The following is a 12714-nucleotide window of genomic DNA, read 5'->3' as shown; positions in this document are numbered from 1 at the left end:
ATGTTTTGGAAATCAAGACACCCAACTGGAAAACAATCCAGAGTAGTGCTATTACATATTTTAATGGGCGTAGGCATTTAAGCTCCCACTGACAACAACTCCAAGGACTTGAAGAGAAAAGCAAATATCGCTCTGTCACTACAAAGTCTCAGCAATCAGCAACACCCTTTAACGCCTTCACCCAGGGGAACACATTGTCCAAGCTCTCCTGACAATCAGAAAACAGTCATTGTCAGTCTACTCTAGACTTTTTGTTTTTAGTTGTTCACACATTTATATAGTCTGTTCGCACCACCCAAGCTCATGTTCAGCTTTTTATGTTTATGTTGGCTGTTGTAAGAACACTGGACTCACAAGATTTGATGTTGCTGGATCAACAGGATGATTTATGCGCTGACAGGTGGTGACTTCACTGTAGAGTCAGGCTGCACTGTCATAAATCTACAGGACCATCACAGGCAAGACTCACCTAATGTGAATGTTGCAGGTACATCAAGTTACCCTCAGGTGTTTCATCAGAAACTATTAGTGTCATATTTACTATGCATTTGTTGCTTCTTGTGACTTCTATAGCTTTCTTTTAGTATACACACTAACTCATAAATATCTATTTTTACAGTATATAGACTGTATTGTATAACATGCTTACCAACTTTTTATAATCCTATTTCCATTTGTAATTTTTTTCAAACTAATAATATCTATCTAATTATCTTGACATATTAACCCATTAAGTGGAGTCAGAATTTTGCTTCTGAAGGCCTGCATGAAATTAAATAGATTTTCAGAGAATTTGTGGGTTGGATGTGGTCCAATTCAGAGTAATTGTTTAACATAATTTAATGCAGTTGTTTTGAAAGTGACAGAAAACCATAAGATAAGCAAAGGGGAAAAGAAGAAGACTGCAGAGAGACGGAAGAAAACCAAGCTGCCCAACCCCAGCCCCATTTTTAAAACAGAAAAGGAAGGAAGTGGCTGGCATGTAGAAAGACTGTGCCATCTGTTTATTTGTTTTTCTTTTTTTCATAAACCAGTTCACACTGAACATGGTAAATTGACAGACTCTTTGATTTGGTAGTGTCTGTGTGCTGTCTGAGCTAGGTGACATCTGATAAATAAATAAGTAAATAAACACACTGGCGACTGACTCATGCTGAAATGTTTCACAGAAAGAGGGAGCCTCTGCAAAAGAAAAGGGGACAAAAATCTGCCTGTAGGCAGGAAAGACGTGTAAAAATGACTACGATCTGTGCCATTGAATGAGTCTTTTCTAGTGGCTGATGCTACTTTTACTTTATGGAAGTGAAATGTTAGCTTTAATATTTCTTCAATATTTGGAAAGAAAACCAGACACAAATATACAAATTCTATGTTTTATTTCTACCTTGTAACAGAGACAATTTGTGATTGATTTGAAAACAAATGAAATACAAATAAAAAATATGGTTAATTTCTGTTGTTTCTTTTTCTTAATTGTAATAATCTAATAATTTCATATCTACCCAGCGACAGTGCATGGTGCAAAACATCCCTGATTGATTAAAAAATCCTACACCAATAAGCTTGCAGTATCTAGCGTTAAATTTGTCAGTAAAAACAATATGAACAGAAAAGTAATTAAAGACCGGATTCTTAGAGGTAATAACAGTAAATACAGCTTAACAATTTAAAAAATGTTATAAGCAAGGTTTGTACAGCTATGAAAATGGGAATGAAAGTGGCCTTTATTGGACCATTTATTCTACAAGTTCCATAATGTTTCAGCACTATATTGTTTCTTACAGGAGCCACTTAATTGTTTTGCATTGTTGAAGACACAATCTCTCTCCATTGGAGAACGTCCCCACAACATCATAGGTCTGCAGCCTTGTATTAACTTTTTGTTATCCTATTAGACTTTAATACCATAAATGTCTGTACATTTCCAGATCTCTTTCTACAACTTAATCAACACAGGGTGTGCCTGTATCATTTACAAATCAAAAGAAATGACTTTCAAAGCAACAGATCACACTGAACATTGTTCCTCCATGGACTCACCAGCATGCCAAGGTTGGGCTCAACGCATTTCAATTCAATTCAATTCAATTTCAATTCCACCTTAAAGCGTGAACAGAAACTGCAAGTCATCTGACTTGTGAATATCCTGTAATAATGGCATTTATTGATGTTTTTTTCTTAGTATATGAATATAAATATGATTTCCTCACACCATTTATTTTGATTTAAATTTCACTTCCTGAGTTGATCTTACTGGATGTGAATTGAACATGAGCACACAACAAGGTCCAATGAGATTTTTGTTCACCTGCCCACTCCATAATATCTGATGAAGTTATGAGTTACACTGTATGCAAATTATTAAAAAGCCAAGCAGTATTCTGAATAAAGCTTACTTACGTTGATTTGATTTCTTAAAAAACATTTATTTTCTGAGGTACTGAGTTGGAAACCTCTTGCTGAGAAAGTGGAGGGAGAAAGGTGGGGCAGGAAGACTGCTGAATTCCAGCTTCCCAACCCTCTGCTTAAGTACATGCGCATGCACCACGCTCAACTTGACCAATATTTACTGGCTTTGCAATCTGGAGAGCTGCAGTCGCATTTGTTCATACTTGGACAGAGGGCTGAAGAATGAGGACAGACAGCAAATAAAACCAGACACACCAATTATGTAATGGGGGGAAAGAGTGTTTGGGCTTTTAGAAAAGGGCAGTGAGATACCCTGAAACGCAGTAGAAAGAAATGTTTTTCACCAGTTGCAACAGCCTGTGCTGAACTATGGACTGCTTTCACTGGGGACACGCTGTATGCCAAAAGAGCTTAATGCACAGTAGAAGGAATGCAAAACGGCCCATCTGTGACATTAAGTGGTAATAAAGATAGTTCCTGTTTGTATAAACAAGTATATTTTTTTGATCACCTGACGTTTCAACCAAACACTTTAAGCTAGATTCATTTGGAATTTGCGGTATATGATTATTTTGATTAAATCAGTAAAACAATGATTTTTTTTGCTCAGATTCCCCATCAAGTTTAAAGGACTGTCTGCTACCATATCAGATATGTGATCCATTACTTCATTCTATCAAAACAGTCTTTAGTTCTCATGTTACCAGTTTTAGCTTGCATGCAAGCCTCATTTGGTGTGGGTTAGATTTAAAATAAACCCACTCTGTTTTTATGATGGACTCAACTGAAGTGGTCTTGACAAAAGCACTTCAAACTGGAAAGGTCAGAGCACTGATTCATCTCCCTTTGATCAAAGCAAAATATGGAAAACCTTAAAGCCACTTTCTCCTCAGTAGGCCTCTTGAGTAGGTTGTGTTAGTTCAATACAGATTAAATGTCAGATAAAAAGTGGTATCAACTTGTGGAACACATGAACTGCACATGGTGACATTGTATTATGCGTGAGAACTGAGCGTTGTGAGGCATTGAGCAACAGAAGCTCAGTGACAGAACCATAACTTGCTGTTCCTGAACTTCATTAACTATTTGGACTTCATAATCATCCAACAATCACTAGAAAAAATGAGAGAGATTCCTAATTATAATTTTTTGTGATAAAAAAGGCAACACCTGGTTTTGAAACCAGCTTTGGGCTGTCCTCTTTACCAGTCCATGAATTTCCACTAAACAAAAGAAAAAGAAAAAAAATCACACTGAAGCTGAATGTGAAATGAGCCTTTGTTTTAACAAAGTGTAAGATGGGCCAAAATTACACTTTCCAGCTTCTACATTTGTGAGTCTCATTCATAAAACACCTCTTCAAGCTGCTGTATTGTCAACTCAATGTATCACACTCAAAGACAAGCGCAGCCACTATACATGGCAAAAATAGTTGACAAACATGACAAAGCAATGGCAAACACGAAGTGATCAGCGTGATGGCATAATTCAAATACATGGTTATGTTTATTCATCTTCAACTTTCAGTGAACTAAAAACAAAAACAAGAAAGAAAATCAAACCATGTCGGTTTCATGTATCTACAAAAAAAGAAAAAAGAAAGAAAAAAAGAAGCAAAACTATTTCACATCCATGACCATGTTCTCAAATCATTGGTTTTTGAAAGGGAAGAGAAAAAAAATTATCTCATTGGGAATCCATTTCATTCAAGGATTCGCCTGCACATATATCCACCTGTGCACCCAGTGTGTGTGGTATGTGCCTTTACCATTTGACCGTGCAACTTGACCCCATGCCCCCGCCCCTCCCCACCCATCACACAGACATACACAGACCTCTGAAACAGGATGTACAAAAGCTTGTGTTTAGCATTAAACAGTGCAGGGCCTTAACATAAACAGCTATGGCTCCTCTTTTTCTCTCCCCCTTCCCCTCCTCCCCTGCACCCAGGTTTGAAATTACATCACAGATAGGTAAGAACCCATCTCTACAAAATGATAGGAAAACAGAACAGAGGGTACAGAAGGAAGAAAAAAAACGTACATACAGAATACAGCAATTTTCTCAGCATCATTCTCACTTTTTTTATACACACTCACACACAAAAAGTGCACGCAAACAGCCAAACAAACAGTTAAAAATTGTTTTAGAGAGAAAAAACATGATTGAACCCTGGACACTTGTCTGCTTTGTTGCCATTTGGTGACGAGGGAGAAACAAGTTTGGGAGGTAGAGGGAAAAAAAGAGTGTTGGGCCGACAGGGGGGTGGCAGGTTGTGGGAGGGGGCCCAAGCGGGTGTTATTTCTTGGCCTTGGCGGCCTTGGCTGAATTTCGTGGTGGGGTGACCGGCCTCCCAGATCCCATTCCTCCCCCTCCGCCATAAGGATACAATTTCTTATCTGCTGGCTTCAGAATCTGTGAGAGAGATAAAAAGTTTGACATACACACCAACCTTTGATACTGGTAAACAAAATATAAGCAGAAGACATACAAATATGTTTCATTCCAAAATGAAAACTATTAACAAAGGCTCTGTTTTACATACCTGGAAGGAGCACATGAGTGTCTCATCCACACTCATCATGGCACCGGCGTTGTCAAACTCTCCACAGTAGTTGGGAGCCGAGAATAGGGTCACAAGTTGCCTCTTTGCGAAAAATTCATACCCATCTTCTACCACCTTAGGACAGAAATGAGACCACATACAATACAACTGAAGCAAGAAAATGAACTGGTCCCGTTTTAGTCCAGTTGGCTGAGTGAAGCAACACAGGTTCAAATTTTCAGCGAGTCCTGAATCTTGACTCCCACCAAATGTCACTATACTTGTCACTGACACGGATGACAATAAAGCATATTTGAAGTAAATACCTGCATTTCTTTATAGTGAAATTAATCTAAAATCACTTTTTGCAACAAGCCTGAATATGTTGAACTTAAATAAGATGCAAATACTGGTACACCCCGACTTCTTTCATACAATGACAGAAAACAAATGCACATCCCATAGCTTTAGTTACCCAGGACACAAGGCCTCCCGGCTAAACATTACCTGATGCGCCCTGCATATTAGGTCCATGTCGTGTTTGTGCAAAAATTTGGCCACCACATCTGCCCCGAATGTGAAGGAGACACCACGGTCGTTTTCACCCCAGCCCAGCACATCTTTGTCTGGATCAGCCCACAGCAGGTCACACAACAAACCCTGGTCAGGCACGTCTGTGGGTCGCATTACTCTGCGGATCTGCTCCATAGACTGAAGATCAGGAGAGAGGCCTGGAGACGGATCATACACCCATCTTAGTCTGGTTCTTCTTATCTAATGTGCATCCTGTAACATCTTATATTAACAGGACCTACCTCCATGACAGCAGAAGATTTTCTCATCTACAATGGCAGCCACAGGTAAACAGTTGAAGCAGTCTGTGAAGGTCTTCCACAGCTTAATGTTATACCGTCGCTTACCTACAAACAAAAGGAGAGATGAGAATTTAGCGCAACAGTCAAGGGAAGAGATTTAACATGCTTCTTATTTACAAAAATACTCTGCACTTACACTCATCATAAAAGCCGTAGATTCGATTAATTGAGGCGCATTCGTGGTTTCCACGCAGCAGGAAAAAGTTCTCTGGATATTTGATCTTGTAGGCTAGAAGCAGGCAGATAGTCTCCAGTGATTGCTTCCCTCTGTCAACGTAGTCACCCAGGAACAGGTAGTTGCTTTCTGGGGGGAAGCCTCCATATTCAAACAGCCGCAGCAGATCATAGTACTGACCATGGACATCACCTGCAGGGGGCAGCAGAGGAGTGCAATTTAAACACCATACTTTTAGTGCTACTGGGTGTAGCTGCTTTGTGGAGTCCACACTTATCAAGTGATACAACTGTCAAGTAAGTCAGTCTACAGTGTAACCTCTGAGACTTTGATATTTCACACTTTGTCTTGATACATTATTGAAACTCTCTGACTACCACATTAAAAAAAATAAATAAATAAATAACTTACCACAGATTTTGAGGGGAGCTTCTAGTTCAAGCAGGATTGGCTGGCTCAGGAAGATTTCACGGGACTTTAGGCAAAGGCCACGGATCTCACCCTCTGTCAGCTGGACATTCTTCCCTGGCCGAGAGCCTTTGACTGAAAAAAGGGAGATACAAGGGCCAGATGTTTTATGGGAGATACCACAGATGCACCACAAAGACACACCTATGCTCAGAGCTGTAAGAAAGACTGAATGAAGGACATAAGGTATAGCCATGAAACGTGATCCTCTGATTTCAAGCCAGGCCACCAGACTGGGAAGTTAACACCTCCCACCAGCCAAATGCTGGCAATTTCTGTTAGCATTCCAGTCTAATAGTCATTTCAGCAGGTAAGTACATCATTTAGACGTAATATTTACTCATAATTTTGTAAATCATAAGTTTGTAACACAAGCTACATGTTTAATGTTTATCAAACCCAAACACAACAAGATGAGTCTGTGCAGCATGCATGAGAAAACCTGATCAAAGGCACGTCTTTCTGCTTAGGTGGCAGTTCAAACCCAAGCTAGGAGAAAGACATCAAACCCACTTCCCCCTTCTAGCTGATGTCGCTGCGGCAAAGATGTTGCAAAGATGTAATTCGGACTCTCTTAGTGTGCACTGTGCACAAATAAAGAATGGCACACCATGGGCTGTAATAACAGTTTCAAATAAAAAACGAGGACAAGAAACAGGTTGTAACATAAAATTAAATCAACTATAAACTATCATGTAATAATGAGGGTAACATTCTGTTCCTGTCATCTGACTACATTCACTGATGCTATCTGGAGAATTCAGCAGGTTTGTCAAGTCTCTTCTTGTCATGCTTTTTCACATATAACTCACACACTGAATGGAGCCAAACACAAATCATGATAAAGACTTGAACAAGGAACACAATTTATTTTCCTGACAGATTTGTCTTAGAATGACACATCACAGCAATACATGTCGTCATGGCTCAAATGCTAGAGAAGGCAGGAGTTGGTGGTCTCACAGGCATTCTCAAATGATTTATGTCAAATATGCACTACAGCTCATAATTCAGATCAAAATATTTACACATGCCAATGTGTAGGTTGTGGAAGTGATGCCATGTAACTATATCTCAGAAATGTGTATTGTGGCCTTACGCAAGACTGCCCGTGATGGAATTTGGTTTGTTTGAGTCACTGACAGAGTCAAATCACACACCCATTCCTACATGTAATGCCAAAGTAGATCCCAACACAAACAACAAGCCTACTAATGAGGAGTCTCATTCCCACCCAAAAAATTCTATCACAAGCTACTGAACAGGTAATGTACTTACAGTGGAGATTGAACGGCTCCAACCGTCTGACAATTGTTTTCAAACTGGGTGTGAACAGAGCTCTCTCTAATATGTTTATGGGATTTATTAAATGGTTGTCAGGTGTTCACCGGTAAACAGACAAATAGACAGACGAAGGCTTTCACCTTTATATACTAAACAATCAACGCATTGCATATCAGGGGTGAATAATAATAATAATAATGAGAAGAAGAAGAAGAAGAAGAACTATATCTCTATTCAAACTAGATATGTTAACAACATAAAGTTTGTATTTTACTTTGCACTGGCAAAAATAGAAGCAAATTCAGAGGCAAATCTACACAATGACACGTTAAATAATGTTGCTTGGTCAATACTGAGCTCACAATTGCCCATGATGGTTATCAATCCAATAAACAAGATATTCCAGTTGAACATTGACAGAAAACTACCACCACTTAACACTGTTAATATTACGCAATTAAAACCTGTTTCAAATTCCAAATTTTCAGTTATTGGAAAAGCCGTTTCCATGTGGACACAGAGCTGTTGATTTCATGTACCAGAGCAGGTACTTAAACACAATATCACAAGTGATCAAATTAGCTTGTGACATCTAAAAATCCTGATTTAATCTATTACAACTATTAAACAATTAATGACACCACACCATTGAAACAAAGGAGGATTAAATTAAATGTAAAGAATTTGGAAATCGAAAGTTCACACATAACTCTTATATGGCAACTTTTGATAAACTCAGATTGGGTCATTGCCACTGCAAGAAACATAATTGATAATTGTCAAACTAACATTTGCTTGAGGAAATCACAGATATTCTTTACTCCTTGTGAATATTTGTTACATGCAGAGCACCTGACACTTAATGACAGGCCATCTCTCAGTAAAACAAATCCACTTTGTGATTGCAAAGCATCGAATGGATGTAAAATAATGGCACTATCCTAAAGCGGCAACTAAAAGCAAAGACCTAAACAATGAAAAGTAGGTATAAATACTGCAGTGCTGCTTGTCACTTTAAACCTGGATTACAGAAGGCTAAGCCCTGACAGGGCTTACTCCAAAGTTAGCCACATAGCCAGTGGGCAACAGTGAGCTTATCATGAGGGGTACAGACAAAAAAAGGCTTTCCACTACGCTGATCAGGGGGCAGAAAACAAAGAGCTGGACCAGCACAACAGAAAAGCTGTTGCGGTGTCAGGAGTGCTGGAATCAACAGTTGGTTTGGTCCAGCACTCCTGACTCAGTGCTGGGTGTTCTTGCTGAGCTTGTGTGATGTCACGCTCTTCAGACATGCTATTAGCAACACACACTCCCAGAGTTCACTTAGCTCTAGCTCTACGAAAGTAATCCAATTCAAACCGCTCATTATCCAAACACATTTAATTGGTTTGTCTCAAAACCCAGTTAGCAGGCAGGAGGGTTACCTGGTGTCCACATAGGAGACTGAGCTGGTGTGGGATATAATTTATCAACCTTTTGACGCAGCACCTGCAGTAGGACAAGTATTCTTGAGTCAACTGTAGTCCTGAACAAAGTAGATCAACACAACAGTAACATTAACTGGCGAGTGGTTACTCTCAGCAATAAAACCACAAATGCTGACAAAAAAGGTCAAGTGAGTTACATAAGAGGATATAAATACTGCCACTGTCAGGCTTGTTTGTCTTCTCCTGCGTTTGGCAGACAACCTTATTACGACCCAAGTATAACAATCCATGTACAAAACACTCCAGCAGCCGGCAGGGTCCACAGTCAAAGTCAAACTCCCAGGAGGCACTATGACTACACATGCACATTTGTGAATAATCCCAATCACCTTCACCAGCCCAGCTTTGCCCGATCGTGCTGGGCCTATATTTAAGAAGGTAAATAAACAGAGGGCTAAGGTCAAGTTCATTAACATTGTTAGGCCTGGGAAAATTCTCTGTACCCAATGTTCCTCATTTACTAGCCAAAACATCTTCTGATACTATGACTAAAGGCGATTTTTATGAATCACAACTTGTAAAGGCCACAAGACCACTAACCAACAAATGTGATGCTACTCCTGTGAAAGAGTCACACAAAGAAGCAGGTATAACTTTCCAAACCCAGTGCACTTGCCTTGCAAGGGCAACTACAGGGGTCACAACCTTATTTCTTGTCCTCTTTAGATGAACTGTACACACTACACGGTGTGAAGTGATTTATGCTTCTGTTTGATGTCCTTGGGGCTCCTGTTACACAATCATCATGTGAATGTGAAGATAAAACAGCCCTGTTTTCCCTCATACTCACACACACCTTCAACCACAACAAATCTGTCTCCGCACATTGTATACAGTGGGCTTTCAGACATGTAAAACCTACTATTTAGCCAAAACAGCTTAGATAGGGTGGTAGATATGGTAAAAACAACTCATGTCTCAAGTTTCTTTTTTGCAACTTGAATCATTCACACACACAATGTGTTTTACAGTTACAACAAAAAAATTACTTTTATAACTATTCTAACATATGCACTTATGGAAATGTTATGTTTCCACGAAGGGTACCTAGGATTCACCCAACACTGCTATGTATGAAAAAGACATGATGTAAGCAGTTAATATTTTGCTTAATAACGGCAGTGGAGTAGCAGAGATGGCCCACCAGAAGTTTCACACAGTATTACAGTGAGCATGTGCCAACCAAAGCATCTTTATGTGTACACCTCATTAACAAGTCACTGGGGAAGGTTGTGGCAGTAAACTGTAATCAGATCCTCAGCTGCAAAACAGTAAGCACATCACAGGACAGTCCACCCATGTAACTGAGAAGCACTGGTGGGGAAGGGGGTTGAAACAATGACTACATGACTGTTCATACAGTGTCAAAGAAAATAAACTAATAATCTCTCACTGCAATATTACGAATAGCCACTCTCAGATCCTCCAACTAATAACAATAATTATTCAGATTGGGTATTTCTCATATTCTGAAATACAAATAAGAAATCTCAGCCCAGAATCACATCCTCGATGGAAAAAGCTAATGCATTAATCAAAAACCATAAACCCTAAGACAGTAATGTATGGGGTGTGATTTGCGTGAAGTGTGTGTGTGATGTTCCTCCATGTTCGTGCTAATTCACCTATTTCCCCTTGATTTGCAGACAACGCCGTAACAATGGAGTTCTAATGGAAACAGATATCGATGGCTATGAATAAATGAATGTTCTCCAGTCAAATTATGTTAGCTATCTGCTAAGAGCGGGGTCGATTTGGCTACAACCGTTCATCCAAACCCAACCATCGAGTCTGAGAGCAAAGCAATCTTAAGTAGGCTGCTACAACATAACGTGACAACCTTTAACTTTAACAGACTTACCTGGTATATAAAATACACATTTCACTACCACAAAGATATCCCATACTATAAATTAAGTACATTGCTGCACAGTGGGTTAGGTTCCCCTCACCTTCCAAGAGACGCTGAATTATAGAGTCGATGTTTAATTTGTCTGGCTCCGCCATTTTCTTTATTTTCTGACGTTCTCGGGCAGTCAAGACCTTGGCTTTCCGTGTAGCACCTTAGATTTCAAGAACGGAAAGAAAAAGAGACGGACACCATTAGTTACTCAAAATATACGTTTTAACATCGGTTAGCTAACGAGTGGCTCGCACTAGCTACTCGAGCAATGTTAGCGAATTGGAACAATGAATGATCTTATGCGAGCTTGAGCTAACCAAGCTAGCTAAGCTATGTAGCCACTAGCAGCAAAGCTAAGCGGCTAGCTAACGTTAGCTATGTAATACAACTTATAAACAAATACAAAATGTCCCCGAACCTTGTCTTCGGTTTAACAGCAGTCCTCCTGGGATGAAAAATGTTTAAATATGTATCCTATGTGGTCAATCTTGACCCCTTTCCTTAGGTTTGTCCGGGTCCCTTCAATCTTTCCCCAGGAACTTTAAAAGAAGGCCGTTTCTACCGAAGTGTCTACGGTAACGTAGGAGGCTGAATCAAACCGAGCTCTTCACACGTTTCTCAGAATATGATTGGTCCATCTTGGAATTTAGAACTCAAATTGTCGTATTTGATTGGACGCTTGCTGGGTCCGTCTTACACTGATGCTCCTCCCCCAGCCGTTTACAACGGCATCAATGGAGATTTAAATTAGAGCTCAAAGTGCGCCACCGAGTGTTTACAAATTGAATTGCAGTGTTAAACCTGAAAATACCATCTATTGACCAGCCCACAGGAAGCTGGACAGAGAGCACCTGTACAGTCAAAGGAAATCTAAAACTAAACTCTGTATTAAACACCTTTGGGAGGATCATCATTTTCAGTTTTATTGAGAACCAAAATGAGGGGAAAATGATATTGTACTTTCTAGAAAACATTTTTGACAGCTTTAGTTACAAAAATAAATACTTTAGACTGCAGATTAAGATTTTACATACAAAACATATGAGCTTATAAAATATGAAATATTTTATAGATAAAAGTACTCAACAGGATATGACATTGTTATATCTATAGCAGTAAAACACATTCATATAATAATAATAATAATAATAATAATAATAATAATAATAATAATAATAATGTTATATATGATAGTATAAAACATTTGCACTAATACTAAAGTAACATTTTCAATGCAAGACTTTTACTTAAGTAAAAGAAAAAGAAGAAGAAGTCTACCACTGGACACTGAACAAATTCAAAATACTTGATGTACTTGTACTTGCAGAGGGGTAAAACTACAAAATAGCAGCAGAAAAAGCTCCTCATTGTTGTTGAGAATATGGGATTCTTCTTGTTGAATTGCAATTAAGTCCATCCCTGTATTACTTGTATTACATATTACAGGTGATTTCCAGCCTCTTTTAAAATACTGTTAAAATCTATGTAAAATTTCAACTATATGTGTGAGTTTGTGTGAACATACACATGCTCTGTGTACCATCACTGAACACTCTTCCAAACTAAAA

The 12714-nt window shown here is 39.0% G+C and overlaps 1 protein-coding gene across 1 annotated transcript; it reads right to left on the bottom strand.

Annotated features, from left to right (window-relative positions):
* Nucleotides 1-4230: 4230 nt before the first annotated feature.
* Nucleotides 4231-11704, bottom strand: ppp1caa (protein phosphatase 1, catalytic subunit, alpha isozyme a). Its single transcript, XM_070922519.1, has 8 exons — nt 11565-11704; nt 11196-11306; nt 6416-6547; nt 5966-6196; nt 5770-5874; nt 5462-5685; nt 4955-5089; nt 4231-4824 (listed from the first exon to the last, which is right to left on the bottom strand). Exons 2-8 carry the CDS (start codon nt 11248-11250, stop codon nt 4708-4710), a joined length of 999 nt encoding a protein of 332 aa, XP_070778620.1. The 5' UTR covers nt 11251-11306; nt 11565-11704; the 3' UTR covers nt 4231-4707.
* Between the last annotated feature and the right edge of the window lie 1010 nt (nt 11705-12714).

This window comes from Enoplosus armatus, chromosome 17 (genome assembly GCF_043641665.1).
Source record: "Enoplosus armatus isolate fEnoArm2 chromosome 17, fEnoArm2.hap1, whole genome shotgun sequence".
Classification (NCBI taxonomy): Eukaryota; Metazoa; Chordata; class Actinopteri; order Centrarchiformes; family Enoplosidae; genus Enoplosus; species Enoplosus armatus.
This window is presented reverse-complemented; position numbering and strand designations above follow the sequence as displayed.